Raw genomic sequence first — 22,048 nt, forward strand, 5'->3', positions numbered from 1 at the left:
TTGAGTGTATTCTTGCCAACATAAAAAAAATCTTAAATAGAATACAGTATCAAAAAGTTGACAAAACAAATGTGTGGTTAACAAGTTACTTGGAGTAAACAGTCTTGTAACTACCTGTGTCACATGAGACTTTGCTTGTTGCAGCCCCCTGCACACACCCTTTCCATCACCAGGGACTAAGTGCTTTCTGACTAGGCTGGGTATATAAAGAAAAGTTTTTGAGATCACAGTTTGGAGAGCTGAAAGTCCAGGATTGGGCATCACATCAATTTGTTCTGTGGCTGAATCACATCAGAGCAATGGTTTCATGGCAGGAGCATGTGTGGGAAATAAAAATGACATGGTAAAATAGGAGCCAGAGCACAGGGAGTAGCCAGCCTTTGGTCTTCCTATTGGGTACTGATATCACACCAGCAGTCTGGGACAAATTCTATGCAGACTGGAGTAGCACCTCTCTTTCCTTCTGGGGCTTCATGTTGATCATGTCTACTTCCAGGCTCCTGTGTGCTATGGGTCTCATGCCTGACTTGTGTTGTGGTCAGTGCTGTGGCTTGGCCTGTTCTTCCATGTGCTTTCTCTGAATTAGTAGTTGTCCTGGGAGCTTAATGAGTGTGGGATGAATAGTGGACATGCTTGCTTTTGGCTCGTCTGCTTCTGGGGGTTTACAGTACTGTGCCTGCTGTCCATCTCTTTCTCCAAGGCACGTGGTTGCTCACCAGAGGTAAGTCAGGCTCTGCATATATACATAAATACATTCTTATGTATTTGTAAACAGTCTTGTTTACAACTTTCAAGCTGTTCACATTTTTCTAAGTTCTTGCACTAGAGAAAGGGTGCCTTTAAAAAAATGAGATTGTAATCTTTATAAAAGCAAATTGCTAACCAGCATTTCTTTGGGGTTTTAAATTGTTTAAAAAAAAATCTTGTGTTTGAGTTGTGTGGTGGTGGTACACACCTTTAATCACAGCACTTAGGAGGGAGAAGCAGGCAGATCTCTGTGAGTTTGAAGCCAGCTTGGAGTTACAGGACAGCCAGGACTACACAGAGAAACCCTATCTTGAAAAACAAAACAAAACAAAACCCCCAAAACAAAACAAAACCCACAAAAGACCAAAAACAAAACAAAAAACCCCAAACTTGTATCTGTTCTGCTTCATGTGATCATTAAATAAAATAACCCTAAGTAGTGTTAAACATCTATTTCCATGTTAAAGCCTCTGTCCTTTACATGTTGTTGGATTTACATAGTTTCCTATACAAATGTTACACCTCAGTTAGAAGTGGTGGAAATAAAAGCTGTGTCCGGAAAGGCAGCTAATGAAGTGATTAGGCCTGCCAGACAGTGGGCATAGTTTCTTGTGGCACTTTGGTACCTTGCCTTGTGTTGCAGCCTGCTTTCCCGCCTTCATCTGAGTGTCTTTTGGTGGATTTGTCCTTGGAGATGAGCTTCATGGCTTTGGTGCCAGACCCACCACAGAGGGCAGTGCATCTAGCAGGGCTCTGCCAGGAGGCTGATGGCATTCTCAAGAGTTGCAGCATTCTCAAGAGCAAGTCAGCCTTGCAGAGCTAGGTTTCCACCTGGTGGTGGTGGTGGTGGTGGTGGTGGTGGTGGTGGTGGTGGTGGTGGTGGTGGTCCTTCATCTGTACAATTTAGATTTGGTTCTTTAAAAAAAAAGTGCACTTAGAAATTTTTAATGTTGGTTCTGAAATTTTGATGTGTAATGTTCAGTGAAGGAAGACCTTGTAGCCTTTGGTAGTTTTGTACTGTTGAAATTGTGGATTTTGGTGGAGTTTTTTTTTTTTTTAGTGTTCTTGTGGGGGCACACTGAGTTCTTCTTCAGCAGTAACGGTGAAAAGGAGTGCAGAAGCTCTCCATCCAGCCTTCGAAGGCTGGTTTAGCCCCCTCTGCAGAGTGGTGCTTTTTTTTTTTTTTTTTTGACACCAAAGGATAAAGTGTCTCAGAAGATGGTTGTCATTTATTAAGAGTAGACTCTGTTCCCAGCCTGAGCTGGTGGGCTCCTGCTTCAGGTTGTTCTCTCTTCCGGGTTGAGTGGGACCAGGGCCAGTAGTGCCACCTGTGAGAGCAAGCTGTGACCTCAGAGTTGAGCCGTCTGCATCTCAGCTGACGGTAATCAACATTGGTCTGTCTGTATGTAGATAGGACACCACACAGGATCCCAGTGTTGAAAGTTTTGTTCAGCTGTGTTTCTTTTTAGACAGTTAACTCATGACTGTTTTGGTGGCTGAAATCGCCAGATAGCTGAAGGTTATGAATTGTTTTCATAGTACCAGGGACCATAGATACTGTGTCATGGCTCAGGGAGAGACTCGCAGTGTTACTGAAAGTAACATCATCCTGTCTAGTTTATTAAATGCAAACACTTTTAAATACTCTTTTCAAAGCTAAACTCTGAGTTTTTCCATGTTTTAGATTAAATAGGATTGCGAATCAGGTGGCCATTCAGCGGAAGAAGCAGTTTGTGGAGCGGGCCCACAGCTACTGGTTACTCAAAAGGCTGTCTAGGAATGGTGCTCCCCTGCTGCGGCGGCTCCAGTCCAGCCTGCAGTCCCAGAGAAACACGCAGCAGGTATGTGCACATTGCCCTCATCCACCTTTTCAGTGTCATTTGCCTCCTAACACACTGATCAGGCACTGTCCCCTCAGGTTGGATGTAGTGCTGACCCCTGACCCCTGGGTTTTGAGCTACTAAACTAAGCTGCAGAGTATACAGGTGGCTTAAGTATCCTCAGGGTGGTGTGAGTTCACTGTTGAGTTGTGCTTCCTGTCCTGCTCTGTACACTGATGGGTGTCTGTCTGTGTCCAGTTCCAGGGAAAGAAGGGAATGGCCATAAAGCTGGTACCCCTTGGGCCACTTGGATATTCCAGACAAGGAGGGAGGTCTGATGACAGCCTGCATCTGATGGGTGGGATCTTTGTTCTGGGCCTTGAATATATTGCACGAGGAGTAATTTACAGACCCTGCTCTAAATGGTTGGTTTAGCATTGACCCGTAGGAGGAAGAGTTGAGGAGGTGACTCTTTCTTTTATTTTTTATGTGCATTGGTGTTTTGTCTACATGTGTGTCTGTGTGAGGGAGCCAGATCCTTTGGAACTGGAGTTACAGACAGTTGTGAGCTGCCATGTGGATGCTGGGAATTGAACACAGGTCCTCTGGAAGAGCAGCAGTCAGTACTCTTAATCACTGAGCCATCTCTCCAACCCATGAGCAAGTGACTTTTTAAAAGAACAAATTTAAACAAACTCTGTTATATAAGAGGGTATCTTAAAGAGGAAAGAAGTATCTTCTATGGGATGTTACACATTTGATTCCTCTGTACATTGCCCAAACGTACTTGTCTGGTGGCCTCTACTGGTTCCAGTGGGAGGAGCTAATCATTACGTCTGTAAAATATCAGCGAGCTTTAATGGAAGTGTAAATCTGTAGAATTCTGTTGAGTCTCCATGACTGTCACAGGCACGGCTGTGGAGTAAGCTCAAGGCTCTCATGTGTACCCGGGCTGTCAGATGAGCTGTGGTACTGGAGCCCTGCAGTGTCGCTCTTCTGGGATCTAAGAACTTGGGGCACTGTGGGTCTGATCTGAGTGGAAGGGGCAATTCAGGCCTCTCAAGTATCAGTTCTTCTCTGCTGCATTCTGTAGGCCAGCTGCATCTATTCATTGGGGCATATGCCTCCTTTGCAGCTACTGGGGTTTGTGAGGCAGCCCCATCTGAGGACTGTCATCAAATCTCCAGGCTCTGAGCACATTGAGACTGTTGTGGTTGTTGAAGTGAGTCAACCGTGTTCTTTACCTCTCCTGTTGAGATGCTGCTGTTCTCTCTACCACCCTTCACTCTCAGGGCACAGCCCCACTGGGGGTTCCCAGCATGCTTGTCCTAGGTACCAGAGGAGAAGAGGGTCTTAGGGATATTAGTCATGAAGTGTGGAAGTGTTTGTCAAAACTGGACACTGGTAGGAACACTGCTTTTTTGGTCTTTGCTTATTTGATGGTAGCAGTCTTGGAAATAAGATGTGGAGAATCCAGACCTCATGTTTTATCTTGGACGAGAGGACATTTTTGTAAATAAGCTGAGCATGGACCACAGAGGAGGCATGCTTTTGGTAGATTGTCAGTAAGAATGGAATGCCATCAGTACGGTGGTGGGACTCAGCTGTTGGCTTCTTCTCTTTTACTTAGGAGCTTAGAATGAAGGCCATGGGGTGCCAAAAGACCTGTGGGCGGCTTGTCTAGAGAGATGGAGCCAGGAGGAATAAAGGGTACAGGAAGGAAGATAGGAAGGAAGGCGGTAAGACAAGGTGGCAAAGACAGCCCTCCACAGGGTCATAGGATGTACTCTGGAAAAGCTGTCCAGTGCTGTCCTCATTTAGACTCATCCTTTTAGAGGCAGACTGTGAGGAAGAGTATTGGCTGTCAACTATCTCTTTTTGCAGAGGACATTGAGGCCATCAGAGTGGGGGAGCAGACAGATTTTGAGGATACAAGCCCAGTGGTGTTTCTCGGCTAGGGCATTCTAGAATCACCAAAAAGGGAAGTAGAAGGCATTGCCCATGGCAGAGGGGTCTGCTGTGCAGTGTTGGACCAGACGGGACGTGAGTCTGAAGGCTATAAACTGTACCCATATTTCCCTAGTGACAATAGGCTTGGCACAGCCCTTCCTTCCTTCCTTCCTTCCTTCCTTCCTTCCTTCCTTCCTTCCTTCCTTCCTTCCTTCCTTCCTTCTTTCCTTATTTAATGTTAGTGGCCCCAAGCCTTTGCCATTGGAACAAAGCACATGTACCAGCTCAGTCCCTGATGAGTTTTTAAACTAGAAATAGGTGATGTTGGGATTAGATTTTCCGCTGGCATTGGTTGTTAGTGCTCAGTAGGCCTTGGGAGAAGACTTGGACCTCTTTTCCATCCTGGCTGACCCTGTGGGGGATGGGGCTGAGGGACAGTGGAACAGGAAGAACTGCTCTGAGAGAGGACATCACTGAGGTTGGTGTGTCTATCAGATTCTATCAGTGTTTGATTAGGGAAGCTTCCTTAGCTGCATACAGGCCCTGGTCTGGCAGAAAAGGCAGGCACTTTGTCTTGTCCTGTCTGCTGAGGTGGTGCTATGGTAGGAGGTGGGTTAGAGTGGCTCTTTAGATTTGGTCAAGCAGTTTGCTGTGTGTAAGTCCCCATTCATTCTGTTCATTCTGTTTCTTGCTTTCTTTTTCTGGTTCCTCGGTCCCTGCCCCACTAACTCCTTGGGGCCTCTGTACTTCTACCCTGCCCAGCATCCTGTAGCCTGGGAGTCTGGCGAGGCTGAGCCTAGCTGCACTGGGGTCAGGGTTGAAGCTATGAGAGGGAGCCCTTGCTGCTGAGCTGGCCTGTCCCCCAATATAGGGAGTGTTGGCCTGACTGCTGAACTGGTCCTTGTTACGGGGTTGAGTCTGGCCATCTTCCCTCATCATGCCAGGACCTGGATCTCTGTGTGTGTTGGGAACAGAAGCACTGGAGCGCATGTGTTTCTTCTTAGCAGTGGGTGACCACTTCTGGATTTCCCTTTTCGGAAGCCACTCTCCTATCCTGTGAAGACTCAGCATTACTTCTGTGTAGAAAAGTAGACTGCTTCAGAGCAGCACCAAGCAAGTTGGGATTTTTTTTTAGGTGAGGTGATGTTATATGGTGTCCTTTCTTCATGAACCTGTAGCATGTTAGAGTATGGGCAGTAGCTCAGTTATTACATGACTTTTAAAGATTAAAACCAGGCCATGAAAAAAAGATCACATTTTGCTTGTCCCTAAATTCACAAGCAACAGCCTATTTGTAATCTGGAGATTTCCTTTGCTTCACAGGGGTTGTAAGGCCAAATGTCCTTTTGGTTACTTAAATTCTGTTTCCAACTAGTGGGCAGGAAGTTGACTGGATGTTGTGAGGATATTTGGTTTCTTTTTTTGTTTCTTTTTGGGACAGGGTTGACCTGGAACTTGCTATGTTAGACCAGGCCGTCCTTGAACACAGAGTTCTCTGCCTTTGCCTGCTTCTGCCTCCTGAGAGTTGAAATTAAAGGTATGCACTGTCACACCTGGCAACGTTTGGTTTCTGAGTTCATCTTTCCATGTATTTACCAACTTATATATGGATGATACTGTCATCAACCTCAACTAAATGCTTAAGACTTTTAAGTAATACCTGGTATACCCTACAGTTGTGCACTGCTATGTATGGTCGCTGACGTATGTGATGGAGACAGATAATACTCCTCCCATCCTGTACCATTGCTTTTATACCATGAAGAGTGGCTGTCCATATACCCTACATCATTGACCAGTGTGCTAGTACCCTGGGTTAGAGAGTCTGCTATGATACCCTGAGGATGGGCCATGAGAAGCCAAGTCATCTTGAGAGAGAAAGGTCTCATATCTGTGGCCTGTACTCTATAGCTGGATGGTATCAATTTGTTTGTGGTTGGCAGATGTGGGTACTTCTGGGTTACTGTCCAGCAGCAGTGCAGGGCAACTTCTGGAGTAGGCCATTCTTCACCCATCATAAGGACAGGGCATGTGGGTTACTGTGGGGAGGTAGTCCCATATGTTCTCCATAGAGTGGGGAGTAGGTATTAGTTTTGGATAATGACCACTGTGGTGTTGCATGAGGACCAGTGGGTCTTTGACAGACAGGCTTATTCTGGGGTGTCAGAAAGGGGAGTATGGGTTGCCTGAAGCTGAGATCTGGGTTGGGGAGCAGAGCTCTGGGGATCTTGGTTGAATAGTATGCACGGAGTACTGAGAGCATGTGGTATGTTGACTTTCCTGGAAGGTGGCTGGGAAACGGCCCTTTATAAATAGGGCTCTGGTCTTCTTTGGGGTTCCTTGATTGCTATGGAGGGATATGTGCTATCTCTTCACAGTGTATCTTGTTCTTGTACCTTTGTGAGGTAATGAGGGTACCCTTTGGATACTCTTTGGCCTTGAGGTACTTTGCTAGGCCCTGAACATTATTGTGAGTCGTTTTGGCTTCTTACCCTGTTAGAGCTATGAACAGCTCCAGCATTGACCTCCATGTTCCACATGTCCAGGCAGAGCTAGGCTGCTTTCCTACCACTGTGTCCCGTGGCTTTCCAGTGCTGCATTTTGATGACTTGGGTACAGAGGGGCTGGTGCTGACTGCTGACTAGGTTAGGATAAGGTTAGGATGTGTGCTGTCTTGGTATACTGCTCTGTCACATGAAAAGACAGGTGTGCCTGGTGACTGCAGTGCCCACCCTGTCTCTAAGGGATTAGAAGTGATCCCTGCATCTTACCTGCTGAGCCCCAGAACTGAGCCTGTGTAATATTCCATTGCCAGTCAGGATAGCTCAGCCTTGTATTCTAGTATACCTCCTTTCTCGTGTTCCCTCCAACCCTCCCACCCCCCTGAAGATCAAGCCAAAACCCCTGGTGTCATAGACCCTACTGGATCCTTCTGTCCCTTAGTGACAGCACATTCACAGGGACTCCTGAAAGATAATGGGTTCCAGGTAACCCTTCTTGTCTCACCTGTATGAGATTTTTAGACTCCTGGCAGGAAGAACCTCTAGGTTTAACTGATGGGAAGTTTCATTTAATCCTAGAGAGAAAATGATGAAGAGATGAAAGCTGCCAAGGAGAAGCTAAAGTACTGGCAGCGGCTGCGACACGACCTAGAGCGTGCACGCCTGCTAATTGAGCTGCTGCGCAAGCGGGAGAAACTCAAACGTGAGCAGGTAAGGCCCTGGGGTTCTGCCACCCTCCAGGCCTGTCTTTGGATGGACCTCTTGCTGTTGTCGCGGAATGTTAACTGGAGATGCTCTGGAGTAGCCCTTGTGTACCTGCTGACTTTGTACTGCTACCCCATAGCACGTCCCTACTCTTATAGTTGGTCCCTTGGTGCCTTTGTGGTGCCATTTTTGGGTGGCCACCCCCTAAATTTGCCAAGGGCCCTAAAGGAAACCTTGCCTTGAAAGAAGCACATGTCCTTGCACAGAGACAGTTGCTTTGTGGTTGGGTGGTGGCCCGCATGTAGGCTGCTCTGTTGCTACTGTGACTGTGATGTGTGAAGTGCCGTGATCTCCAAGAGAGGTGTACCCACAATCCTTTAGAGACAGTGTGTGCTGTTGTTGCCAGGTGAAGGTGGAGCAGATGGCTATGGAGCTCCGATTGACACCACTAACTGTGCTGCTACGCTCAGTCCTGGAGCAGCTTCAAGAGAAGGACCCTGCAAAAATCTTTGCCCAGCCTGTGAGTCTAAAGGAGGTGCGTATTGCTATGGCTTGCCATTCTGCCTCTTGTGTGACTCTGGATCTGCTGTTTGATCAGTAAACATATGACTGGGAGAGAGGTTAGTTGGATTCTTAGTCCACACTATTTATTGAATACATTATTTAATATTTAATGAATAATATTTTAATTGTAAAAGATTGTGTTTCATTGTAAAGCATTGGGAATGCCTAGGTGAAAAGCTCTACTCAGAACTTAGCTGTTGGCGATGTTAGCTCTGCTGGTACTCCACTTGATGTACTTGTAGTTAAAGGAACTAGATTGAGAAGGTCCCTGCAAAGATGGGCTTAGTTTGAATTGGCTTAGTGTTGCTATGTGAAATTAGTCTGGCATGGGGGCTGTATGTGTCAGTTGTGATTGGCTATATAGATGGCATGAAGTATGTTTTGATTTTTCTTTGGTTTGTAAGTGTTTATTTTCCTCTCTAAAATTAGGTACCAGATTATTTGGATCACATTAAACATCCCATGGACTTTGCCACAATGAGGAAAAGGCTAGAAGCTCAAGGGTATAAAAACCTCCATGCGTTTGAGGAGGATTTTAATCTCATTGTAGATAACTGCATGAAGTACAATGCCAAGGACACCGTGTTTTATAGAGCTGCAGTGAGGCTGCGGGATCAGGGAGGTGTTGTTTTGAGGCAGGCCCGACGTGAGGTGGACAGCATCGGCCTGGAAGAGGCTTCGGGAATGCACCTGCCTGAGCGACCTGTCGCAGCCCCTCGGCGGCCTTTCTCCTGGGAAGAAGGTAAGAATCCAGCACTGCATCCAGGAAGATGGCACATGCCTTTTCCCTCAGACTGTACAGAGTTAAGATTTCACCACGCAGCCAGCATAAACGCCACTGAAGGTGTTCTTTGATTTCCTGTCTCCATGTGTGTTGTATACACAGCATGTCTCTTTTGGGCCTTGCCACATTTCACATAACCCACTGCAAGAAACAGATGTCTAGTTGAGCCCACATCTAGATGAGGATTTGTACCCAAAGGGCCTGACCTTGCTTCTAGGAGGTCTTGCAGTGAGAAGGCAGATATTGGTGGTTGTATTTCAGCTGACAAATTAGAAGCAGGAGCTAACATTGACTTTGTCTCTCATCCACTTTCTTGGATACATGTGGGTATTCATAGAGGGCCCAACCTTAGCCAGTCTTTGGTACTTGGCCTAACCTTTGAGGACTCCTGGGTTAGTTTGTACTTTGGGCCTCAAGAGGAACACGCGGCTGTGTTACTCATGAACTTCCTCTAAGCAGGGTAGTTTTTTTCCCCCACTGAGACAAGGTCTCTCACGGTACCCTTACCTGGCCAGGAACTCAATATGTGGATCAGGCTGGCTTGGAACAGACAGTAATTATCAGCTTCTGTCTCCTGAGTGCTGGATCTTAAAGATATGCACTACCACATCAGTTCTTGTAAACTTTTTGCCCATTAATTGTTTATTCAGTAGGTGAGTTTTCACATGGGTTGATGGTCCACCCTGGAACATGAAGTTTTCCTATATATTCAAAATTCTTACCAAAACCTGAGGCCCTGTGTTCCTACTTAGACCCCCTTTTCTTCTGTTATTCACTGTCCAGGAAAATGGTGGGACTGTGCTGACTGTATGTTTACTCTGTACTTTTCCTTCTTCACAACCAGCTGGTTATTGTGTCCTGCTTTTGCCTTTCTATTGGGCCCTTGGAGGCCCCTGACTTCTGGCCTCCTATGTGTCTGGTCCAGAAAGACTATTTGTTCAGTACTCAGGCATCCACAGGGCTTATGGCATATTCAGTGGCACACATCTGTAGTCACAGCACTCAGGAAGCTAAGCTAAGTTCAAGACCAGTCCGGACTGTAGTGATTTTTGGCTAGTGTGAGTTACATCCTAAAACCCTACTAAAAAACAAAACAGAGCCAAAAAGTATAATTAGAAAATAAATACAAGCAGGCTGGAGTGTGTGGGTTAGTAGTGCTTCTCTAGCATGCACAAAGCCCTGGGTTCGATCTCAACACTGCACAAGCTGGGCACGGTGGTGCAAGGGTTAGGATTTCAAGGTCATCTTGGCTATATAGTGAAGTAAAGCCTGCCTGGGTTGGAGGTAACAGATCTCTGATGCCCAGATAGGTCCAGTATGGTTAGATCAGAACCGAAGCTGAGTCTGATAGCTACCAGGATTATAGGAGTGACCCTTAGTCCTTCACATGCATCTATGTTCTGTTCTCTGGCTGTGTGGGAGGCAAGGGTAGTGCTCCAATCTCCTCTGTCTGTTGTGGACTCTGGTCTGTGACTGTGCTCTGGGTGGTATTGGTGGTCCTTAGAAGCATAGGAGCCCAGTGAATCCGGGAGCCTTTAACAACACAGCTTTAGATTCTAATGTTGTCTAGATGGGCAGGGCTTGCTTGACATTATCAGGAAACTGACTCTGCCATTGCTAAATAAATTTCTATGCCAGGCTTGTTGTCAAAGAGGAAAGTAATAATGAAAAGTACAAATGTACTTATTTCTCAGTGATTGGAGTAGAAAGAAAGGGTGATTGGTGGCAAGGCCAGCTCTGGACACCTGTCACTCTCCTTAGCTCTACTATAATGAAGATACTGGTCCTATTGAAAAAGAAGCAGGCGTGCAGGTCATGGTAGTTCGTGACTGAAATTCTAGCACTTAGGAGGTTGGGGAAGGAGAATTGCAAGTTTGAGGACAGCATGGGCTATATAGTGAGACCCTGTTTTAACAACCAAAGAACAGAAGGAAATGAATCATGAAAAACTGGGGTGTTATTTTTTGGTTATGTTTTTTATTTGCTTTTGGTGCTTTAAATTAAAAGAATTATGTTTACCTTATGCACTTGAGAAAGGCCACATATGTTACCTTTGTATGTCCTCTGCTGTGTCTACACTATTCCTTTGTGTCCTACCTGACTGGAGGAGAAATTCTCTTTTAGGAGTGTCTTTTTTCCTCCTGTGGCAACAGTTTCCACATGGGTTCAGAATGGGTGTAGAGGAGTTTGAGCGTGGCATCACATGGTGAAGCTGGAGCTTTGGCTGTGGGCAGGCTAAAGGCTAGTTGGGACCAATACGTTTTTCTTAGAGGTGCCCAAGGATCAGGTGACTAATGATGTATGTTTTTTGGTTCAGTGGACAGGTTGCTGGACCCAGCCAACAGGGCCCACATGGGCTTGGAGGAGCAGCTGAGAGAACTACTGGACAAGTTGGACCTCACCTGCTCCATGAAGTCCAGCGGCTCACGGAGTAAACGGGCAAAGCTGCTCAAAAAAGAGATTGCTCTTCTCCGAAACAAGCTGAGCCAGCAGCACAGCCAGTCCCCGTCTGTAGGGGCAGGTACAGGAGGCTTTGAAGACGACGCTGCTCCACTGGGGCTGGACACAAGGGAGGAAGGTAAGCATGATGGGGTGGGAGGCCACACCCTTGAACATGGGTGTCTCTTGTCAGGCTTGAGTGATGCTCTGTAGTAACCATGGGTTTGTAAGTTTTAAAGGTCATAGAACTCTCATCATGGGCTATTCTTTTCAGGTTTTTGTTGCCCTTTGAAAGGATGTACTTGTGTGTGCTGTCTGTGCTGTATTGTGGTACTTAGTTTGCAAAAGTAAAGGCATGGAATGAGATTTTCCTTAACTTGGGCCTGAAAGACTTTTAAAAGGATAGTTTAGATCTGATCCTGTGTTGAAGGTGGCTTCTGTGGTAGGATTGAGAAATATTTTTGTTGTATTTTGTAAACTGAGGCAGAGAATTAGGTGATTAGACAGCTTAAAATTGTTAGGTCACAGAACGCTAGTGTGAGCTGATTCTCTCCTGGCACCTTACAGGATCTGGGGGTACTTGTTGGCATAGGCCTATTCCTAGATTCTTCCTCAGCAGCCTGAGGCCTTTCCTGTGGGTCACCTTCAGTGGACACCATCTTGTCCTAGCAGCATTGAGTGGCATCTGGAGAAAGAGCTGGACAGTGGAGATGTTAGGACAGGGCAAAAGGAGGTATAGAAGAGACTGGTCTGCCTAGTGGGGTCCGTGCTTGATGATGAGGTCATTGTGTGGAGGCCTTCTTGTGCATGCCCATCTAGTTGGGGAGCGTTTAGAGAATCTTAGCACTTGCCTCACAGTCACCACATTTTAGGTCCATGAAATGGAAGGAAGAATAAGACCCACTCCTGCCACTGTTAGTAGTTTGGCTTATGATCTCCCTGTGTATTTTTCTTGCTCTCCCCAATAGGAATAGAAAAACATTAAAACAAGACAGATACAATTGTAGTTTGCATTTTGACCTGTATGTGTGTCTGCATCAGTAGACATGACTCTGACCTGTTCCTCATAATGACATGGTTTCAGTCTGTTTGTGCCATGTTTCATTAGTCCATAGATTAACAGTTGGTGACAATCTTGTAGCCTACTTTCCCCTCCTCTGGTTGTGTTAGGCAGCCAGCACAAGGTAGGGTTAATGCCACCGAGTTCTCCTGGCCTGAGAATTTACTTTCAGTGTGTCCATCTGTAGATTTCACACACACCCTTTGCCTTATCATTTGCTAACAGGTTAGATGGGTCCACACAGTAAAGGCTTCAGTGTGTAACACATTTCCTCCATTATTCTCTAAAAGCCTAATCACCAGCACACGGCAATCTTCTGCCTCTGTTGGAGGTTCTGTGCATTTTTAAAGGAGCATTTGTTCATGGGACAAACATGGGGCAAACAGATGCACCTGAGATACTGCTCTTCTTTGCACTCTGGTGAGTCACAGATGGTGCTGTTACCTGGTTCCCATGGTAGCCCCTTGCAGACTTCCCTTCCCATGGCTAGAACTGGCTGAGGAGGACTCTTAGGTCCCGCTGCGCATTGATCTGTGCATTGTTTGTTCTGAAGAGTCACCTGGAGAGGATTATTGGCAGGACAGCTCACTGATAACGCAGTGGCTTGCTCTTGAATGAGAAACGTGACCTCTCCTCACAGCTTTGTGCAGAATTTCATCCCTCCCTCCTCCTCTGAAAGTTCCTTCATCGGTGCTGGTTTTACAGGCAGAGGCTCCTTTTACTTCAAGTCCCTCAACTGAGAAAGAGCCAGCAGTGCCTTTGGAAGACCAGATTTGCTGCTTTGTACTGTTGGGCTACTTTTGAAGACGTATATTGGTGATAGCTGAGCCAAATGCCTAGAATTGATTGCTGTTGGCCTGTGTTTAAAACTCAGGAAAAGCACATTTCCCTTTTAGCTGAGAGGAAGGATGAATGGAGAAAGAAACTGACAGTCCATTCGGAGGAGAGCTGTGCGGGTGGATTTTGAACTCCTTAAAGACATGTTGCTATGGACAACAGAAGCAGAAATGTGAAATTGTTCTTCTATGTGTCTTGAGACAGAACTCTTAAGTCAAGACACTACATAGTTCAGTATATTCTTTTCAAAGAGTGTTTTTGCTTGGGTGCAGTCACAAATGCCCTTATTTTCGGTCCTCAAGAGGCAGAGGCAGGAAAAACTAGAGACCAGCCTGGTCTATGTATTGAGTTCTAGACCAGCTAGGGCACTGAGACCTTGTAACCAATTTAAAAAAAAAAAAAATCTGACCAGCACTCAGGAGGCAGAGGCAGGCGGATCTCTGTGAGTTCGAGGCCAGCCTGGTCTACCGAGTGAGTTCCAGGACAGCCTCCAAAACAATAAAAAAATCTGTTATTTTTTTAGAATGATCATTTTCACACTTAGGAAAGTAATCCTTAATGTAAAATAAACAGTCTCTCTTAAATTGTAATTAAAATAACACTTTTGTGTTTTATGACATTTTGGTTGTTTGCATTAGAGGAAACACCAGCAGTATAGCTATTTGGAGCCAGACCCAACATCTGAGGAGGGAAATAGGTCCTGACTAGCTTGGGTAGTGAACGTGCTCTGCAGGGGGCAGGGTGTTTGTCAGGACGTCTTCCATGTTGACCTCAAGGTTGAAGGGTTCTAGCCAGTGGAATGATAGTGGCACATGGAATCGGGTCATGATAGATAAGTCTGTGGGACAAGCTTGAGCTTATAGATCTTCTCATTTATTGGGATTTAGTGGACTGACTGGAGTGTATGTGCTGGTGAATGGGGCTTACACCTTGCCTATGGCTAAGTTGTGGGGTGTATCACTGTTTATATATAGGTCAGCTAGCTCTGCTGCTGCACCTCATGTCACACTCAGCATTGAATACATTGTAAACTCTGCTCCTTCAGGATTGGTAGAGGAACAAAGCAGGAGGTAGATTGCTGGTGGGGATGGTGCAGTTTCTAGCCATTTGTTGGAATGCCTCCACACATTCTGATGGGTATCCAGAGTTGTCTGTGGGTTTGGTGGAAGCATTCAATTGGCTTGGTGACCTTGTATGTAGAGGATCGTGATCACACAGGGAATAGCTGGTCTGGGTAGATGTCTGTGGTCAGCATGTGGAAAAGATGAGCAGTTTTTGCCTTGTTGCTGTGTAGTGTAAATGCTGGCTGGGGAGTTTTTTGAGTACTGACATCCATACTCATGTTGGAATTGTGAGGTGTTGATTCTGGAAGATAATGGGACATGTAGTTAAGCAATGTCCATTTGTTAGTAGCCAGTGAGGTTTTGAAGATGCAAGTGTTTTGCATTTGTGTATTGACTGCCATTAAGATTTCTGCCTGAGGAACTGGATGGGAGTATTAGCTGTGGTGCAGATACTACTGCCCAGTGTGCTGGTCAGTGAGGGTTCACTCATCAAGGAACCTGACAGGCTCAGGTGTTGCTAGTTCTCACCATGCTGAGGAGACTGAGGATCACAGAGTTTTAGTGGCCCCATGGCTACCAGAAATATGTTTCACTTAGGCCTCTGTGTAGCCTCCTGTATCCAGTGTGATTCTTTTTTAACACCCTAGGAGTATGCCAGTGAGCTATATGGCAGTGGTTCGGAACCTGGACTCCTAGTCAGGGGTTGCCACAGAGCAGGGAGAACACATAGCTTGAGTGTGGAGGGGACCATCGATCAGTGTGCCTGGCCTTGCAGTCCTTCATGGGCAGGCAACTTTTGATTTGGACATTGATTGTGGATAATGGAATGTGGTGGAGGCCTTGTGTGTGTGAGGGCAGGTGTGTTCACTTGTTGTCTTGGCAGTAGTGACTGACTCTGAAAGTTAAGCTGGAGGCAGAAAATGGGTCTTTGGTATCTCTTAGCTGTGGAGAGAATGGATGGGAGAGCTGTAGTGTTTGGTCCTGGTACTGCTATGGGGCTGCCCATTAGCCTCTGCCCTTAAGAGACCATAGGACTGAATTGGATATTGGAATCTCAGTCAGTGTAAGATGCTTGGACTTGCCGGGCGGTGGTGGCGCACGCCTTTAATCCCAGCACTCGGGAGGCAGAGGCAGGCGGATCCCTGTGAGTTCGAGGCCAGGCTGGACCGACAGCCTCCAAAACAATACAGAGAAACCCTGTCTCATAAAACCAAAAAAAAAAAAAAAAAAAAAAAAACCCAAGCAAATAAACAAAAAAACCAAAAAACAAAGATGCTTGGACTTAAGGTAGGAGGCAGAGACTGGTGAAGGAAGAGGAGACAGGAGGCAAATTATCCACTGAAAGTGAGCCCAATAGTGGTCACCTGCCCTAGTAGGCTCCTGTACCCAGCCTACATGCCACCCAGTGCCAGTGACTTTTCTTTTCATGCTTATGTGCACTAAGAGTTCTGCATGGTTTTTAGTCCCATCTCTTCCATGTTCCTATGTGTTGTGCAAATATTGTGCTTCAAAAGTGGTTCATGAACCTAAGCAAAGTGGGCATGAAGAATTTTTGTCATCGTCCAACATGCCAGGGATTCAAGATTTAGCATTTCCACCTCACTGCAATTTTAATCTCCAAGTACAGATTTCTTGGCTCCCGTGGCATGAGTTTCTGCACTCTTATCTCCTGGATAAAGCTTTTCCAACAAAAGACCTCTTAAACAACAGTCATTTTGTTGAGGCTGCGCTTCCCCTGCTTGGAGTGGAGTTACCTTTACCAGGTTCCTCCACATGCACAGTGAGCCCAAAGCCACCTCACTCACACTCCTGTCTGGTATCACTTTCAGCTTTACATTGCTGATTGGAGATCCTTAGGAGAACTTCTTTGACTTAGAACTTTTGTTCTGAGTTAATCAAGTGACCCAGAGACATAAGTGGAACTTGTAAATTGTGCAGCTTTTCATTTTCAAAAAAGACTTAAATTTAAAGTATTGTGGCATAGTGCAAATGCTTTGTGGGAAGTTTGTAGTTAGAATAAAATAAAAACTATACCTACTAATTATGTGTGCTACTTTGGATTGTTTAAATTGATGCTCTTGGTTTTCTATCCTATGTACTGTAGTGAGAATCTCAGAATCAGTTTGTCCAGAAAGAACTCTTATCAGTTAGCCCAGCAGGGCCTAACCTTACACTGTGGGCATCACTGCTGTTCTGTTCCTTGAGCTTTTTTGTATGTGATGACACACACAAAATTTAAGATTTAATTTAAGATTAAGATGTCAGGTCCATATTGGTTCATGCTGGTAAATTTTTCTTAAGTTATATTTTTATTTTATGTGTTCTACCTGCATGTAAGTGCACCAGATTCATGACTGGTGTCACAGAGGCCAGAAGGGTGTTGGATTCCTTGGAACTAGAGTTATAGACAGTTGTTGGCTGTCATGTGGATGCTGGGAACTGAACTTGGGTCTCTTGCAGGAGCACCAAGGGCTCTTAACCACTGAGCCGGCTCTTCACTCTCATGTTAGTAATTTTGTAAACTTCTTCCTAAAGAGGTTGAGATAATTTTTTTAGCTGGGAGTAGAAGATGATCATGTCTCCTCCATAAGAGACCTCCCCAGCCACTCACTGTTTTGGGCTTTGACTTCGAAGCCCTGGTCAGACAATTTAATATTTGTTTTCCTTCTCTTTGCCACCTTATGGTGCAGCATAAAATGCTGTGAGAACCTCTTAAGGCTCCCTTAGTTCTGTGACTGTCTAATCTTCCTCAAGGTAAGTGAATATCGATGCAGACATTGTCCTGAACTCAGATAAGAGTTTTAATATTGCTGTGTGTGAAATGCTCTCACAGTTTTTCCCAGAAAGTAACTTGTGCACCTGGGCTTAGCACACCAGGCCCACAATCTTTGGTTAGGGAAACACACACAGTGTTACCTGATGGCCCCAGGCTGCTCACTGCTCAGCAGACCATTGTGTGTGATGCTGTTTCCTTAATTGAATTAGTGTTTTGGTGGACTTCACATTTATATAAGTTTTATAATAGATTTTATAATCTTCAGTTTTCAAAATCACTTTATTTATAATTTTTTCAGGAGATAAATCTCCCCCTAAACTTGAACCATCAGATGCATTACCTCTTCCTTCAAACTCGGAGACTAATTCAGAACCACCAACCCTCAAACCAGTAGAACTCAACCCCGAGCAGAGTAAACTATTCAAAAGAGTCACATTTGATAATGAATCACATAGCACTTGCACTCAGAGCGCACTGGTAAGCGGACACCCTCCAGAGCCCACCCTCGCCAGTAGTGGCGATGTGCCGGCGGCGGCTGCCTCCGCAGTGGCGGAGCCATCAAGCGATGTAAACAGACGCACTTCTGTTCTCTTCTGCAAATCGAAAAGTGTAAGCCCCCCAAAGTCTGCCAAGAACACTGAAACCCAGCCAACTTCTCCTCAGCTAGGGACCAAAACCTTTTTGTCTGTAGTCCTTCCGAGGTTGGAGACTCTACTGCAGCCAAGGAAAAGGTCGAGGAGCACATGTGGAGACTCCGAAGTGGAGGAGGAGTCCCCGGGAAAGCGCCTGGATACAGGTAAATGTCAGGGGCTGCTGCCTCTCCAGGGATCTGTTACTGTGAAACCATGGTACTGAGCCTTTGTTTTTGAAGCATTCTCATTTCTAGAGATGAAGACAGACAACATGGGTTTTCTTTCAAAAGCCGTGGACTGTTTTCAGGCAGTGGCCATTCAGCCTCTTGGCAGCTCAGCAGCTGGGTGTGGCTGGCCCTGCCCTCCTTTGTCCCCTTTCTTCTTTGCCTGTGTTTTTTTCACTCATCAAGTGCAACTTTGAGTGTGGTTTGGTTGAGTACCTTTAATATTGTGCGCATGTATGTGTGTAGACTGTGATCTGCCAATGGCCACACCTGGCACTTAGTAGCCCCAGGCTGAGTGAATCTCCTGAGGTCAGTTCCCACAAACCCAGGGTCCTAGTTTTGAACCTGAAACCATTCCTTCCTGAAGACTGCTTGTCCTTTGGATGCTCTGAAAATAATCTGACATTTCATTGCTTGTAACACTTTGTGTAATTGGCCTAAGGAATATTTTAATGTTTCCCCAATTTTTTTTTATAACTTGTTAGTACGTGTGCATTGTATTGCTAATGCCTGATATAATCACACTCAAAAATATTTCTCGTTTACTGCTAAGCTTTTTTCCTTTTAATGGAGACACTCCTTTAAAAAAGACTGAATTAGTGTATTCCAGTATTTGGTTGGGTTGGGGCATGCCACATTGTGCACACATATGGGGGGTGGAATAAATCTAGAGAAAACCGGGGGAGTTGTTTATCTTTTTTCACTATGTGGGATTGAGCTCAGGTCATCAGGCTTAACAGCAAGCGAATTCACCCATTGAGCCATCACTTAGGCTCACTACTAAGATAGGATGTGTTTCATTTCCCCAAGAAATGATGTTGCCATGTTTGCCTATACCTATAGCATCTCCATGAAAATTCCCTGTGCTGTGCTTGAAAGACTCTGGTTTGACTTTCTCACAGCCTCTTATCTAACTCAGATAATACAGTTTGGAAGGGTGGTGTTAAAGTTCTTGAATATTTTGGTACCAACATCAGATTTTCAACATTTGCTTTCTGTTAGAAATAGGTTTGTGCTTTTGTTTTGGTCCTGGATTAAAGCCTGGTTATTATTCTCTATCATCCTGTCACACCTAGATAAGTGTCTTATTTGCTTTTCTACTGCTGTGAAGAGACACCACGACAAAGGCAACTTACAAAAGAAAGCATTGAATTTGTGACTCATTGTTCTAGGGGTTAGGATCCATCACTATCACAGCAGGGAACATGACAGCAGGCAGTCATGAGTATTAGCTGAGAGCCTACATTTGATTCATAAGCTTGAGGGTGGTGGGAAGAGGAGAGAGAGCCAGCAAGCGGAAGAACTCTAACTGGGAATGGCCTGAGCTTTTGAAACCTTAAAACCCACCCCACTCCAGTGAGGTCATACCTTCTAATCCTTCCCAAACAGTTACAACAACTGGGAACTGTGCATTCAAATACATGATCCTATGGGGGACATTCTCATTGAAACCACTTCATTCTGCTACCTGGGTCCCTATAGTTTGTGGTCATATCACAATGCAAAGTATGTTTAGTCTGATTTCAAGTCTCCATAGTCTCATAGTCTCAACATTTTAAAAGTTTGAAGTTTCTTCCGAGACTCATGGTAGTCTCTTAATTTTACCCCCCCCCCCATAAATTTTTTTTAAATCACATATTCCTAACATATAATGACATAGAATATGCATTAACATTTCCTCCCAGGGAGGAAAGGGGGCTTAGTGAGAAAATACTGGACCAAAGCAAGACTTAAACTCACCAGGGCAAACTCCAAATCATGTAGCCCTATGTGCAATGACAAGGACTTAGATTGCCCTTGTCTTCCAGCCTTGTCGACTGTAAAACAATCTCTCTCAATGACTGATTGCATTCTGTATATGCAGCTCTCCTTGTTAGATGCCCCGTGACTTGGGCAACTTCATCATCTTGAGATCCCTAACTGAATCCAGGCCTCACTTTCACAGTTTCGCACAGTGACCTTTCTGGACCTCCTCATGCAGGGATTCTTCTGACCTGGTCTCAGTGGCTTTCTTTACTGGAGGAGGAAGAGCCCACGGTTCTTTTACTCTTGTATCCTTCAAGACTAAACTTGGAGCCAACAGGCAGGCAGAAGAACTAAATTTATCTGCTGGCTTGGGATGGAACCTGGCCCTGCTTGAATTACATGGGCATAATCTTTGGTTTGTTGCTGCTCTTTAGGAACAGGTAATTCCTTAGCCCCCTCCCTACACCCCCGGTTGCAGGATTAGCTGTGTAGAATCTCATCCAAAGGATAGTTGCCTTTGTCATGGTGTCTCTTCACAGCAGTAGAAAAGCAAATAAGACACTTATCTAGGTGTGACAGGGTGATAGAGAATAATAACCAGGCTTTAATCCAGGACCAAAACAAAAGCACAAACCTATTTCTAACAGAAAGCAAATGTTGAAAATCTGATGTTGGTACCAAAATGCCCCCTTTATTCCATTTCTCCTTATCTCTTTCAGCACAAGCCTTGGCTCTAACATTAAATTTTGTGGTGTCCTTGTTCTCCTCAAGCTGTTTTCTTTTCATTCCACTTGTTCTTTTGCATTTAGACATACATAAGACTGATTATTAAAAACTATATAACAAAGTCATTATTAGGTGAAATCTCTGCCTCAAAACTTAGCCCAACATTTTAATTTAGCCTCAGACTGATTCTTAGGACAAGGACAAAAGCAGCCACATTGTTTGCCAAAACATCACAGGAATGGTCTTAGCCCAGTTGCTAATGCTGTTTCCTTCTGAAACCTCTTGAACTGGGTCTCCATAGTCTACATTGTTTTCAGTACTGCTGTCTTCCAAGTTTCTGTTAGGGTGGCAATTAAATTAAGCCCTACTTAAAGTGTTCAGCACCTTTTCTGTTCCAAAGTCCTGAAGTTTTCCTCATTTTTCCAACAATGGTCAGGTCTGTCACAGAAATAACCCCCCCCTTCTGGCACCAGCTCTGTCTTAGTTACTTTTCTGTTGTTGTAAAGAGTAACTTGTAGCTCGCTTTAGCAGCACACATACTAAAATTGGTACGATACAGAGATTAGCATGGCCCCTGTGCAAGGATGACACACAAATTCATGTATTTTAAAGAGTAGCTTGTAAAAGAAAGCATTTAATTTATAGCTCATGGTTCAGGAGGGTTAGAGTTCATTATCATCATGGTGCTGGAGAATTAGCTGAGAGCTAATTTGACTCTCAAACATGAGGCAGAGGGAGAGAGGGAACGCTGGAAATGGCTTGAAAACCTATCTCCAGTGAGTGACACACCTTCTCTTCCAAAGCCACACATTCTAACAAGCAGTTCCACAACCAACTGAGGACCAAACATTCAAATATATGATCTTATGGGGTCAATTCCCATTCAAACCCTGACTAAGGAAAATTGCATTTCCTGCTGGACACTCTGGGGTTGGGTGCTTTCTCTTGCATGTCAGCAGGACTAGTGAACACAGAGGTCTTGCTGATGAGTGAATTCTGTTTTCTGGAGCTTTGCCAGGTGGTCAGGTCAGAGAGTTGGGTGGAAAAGACTGGCCTGGTAGTGTCAGTGGACTGTTGATGCCTTCATCTCTTCCTGTTTTCATCTGTTGGGTTCCCTGGCCTGAAGCAGCATACCCAGAAGACAGTCTTTTGCCAAAGGCAATAAACTGTAATTTTTTTTAAAGTTACAAAATAACTCATTACAAATTATATTTCTTGTGTGTGTGTGTGTGAGTGTGTGATGCTGGGGAACCTCCCCCCCCCCATACCTCTAATCCCTTTCACACATATCACACATGTACTGGGACTGCAGGTTGATTAAATTCAGGGCCTTGTGGCAAGTTGTGTGCCATGGAGCCCTTCTTAAATTTTTTTTGCATTGATTTGTGTACGTGCCACAGTGTGTGTGGGTGAGAAGATTCTCTCTACCATATAAGTCCCAAGGATACATCAGACTTCTGTAGCAAGCACCTT

At 45.1% G+C, this 22,048-nt stretch overlaps 1 protein-coding gene and 1 pseudogene across 7 annotated transcripts in view; both read left to right on the top strand.

Moving 5' to 3' along the window:
- Positions 1–22,048, top strand: part of Brd1 (bromodomain containing 1) — a 46,762-nt gene that overhangs the window by 13,967 nt on the left and 10,747 nt on the right. For 3 of the 7 annotated variants that reach the window (XM_040754019.1, XM_040754017.1, XM_005067069.4), the window contains exons 3-8: positions 2,432–2,588; positions 7,598–7,729; positions 8,130–8,258; positions 8,717–9,029; positions 11,389–11,649; positions 17,546–18,043. In XM_040754019.1, coding sequence (XP_040609953.1) covers positions 2,432–2,588; positions 7,598–7,729; positions 8,130–8,258; positions 8,717–9,029; positions 11,389–11,649; positions 17,546–18,043 — 1,490 coding nt within the window. The remainder of the gene's footprint in view (positions 1–2,431; positions 2,589–7,597; positions 7,730–8,129; positions 8,259–8,716; positions 9,030–11,388; positions 11,650–17,545; positions 18,044–22,048) is intronic. The other 4 variants (XR_005880064.1, XM_040754020.1, XM_040754018.1 and 1 more) reach the window with 3 other exon arrangements.
- LOC121143039 lies at positions 21,095–21,194 on the top strand (annotated as a pseudogene).

The sequence above is a fragment of the Mesocricetus auratus genome, unplaced genomic scaffold (genome assembly GCF_017639785.1).
Source record: "Mesocricetus auratus isolate SY011 unplaced genomic scaffold, BCM_Maur_2.0 Super-Scaffold_100010, whole genome shotgun sequence".
NCBI classification, from domain to species: domain Eukaryota; kingdom Metazoa; phylum Chordata; class Mammalia; order Rodentia; family Cricetidae; genus Mesocricetus; species Mesocricetus auratus.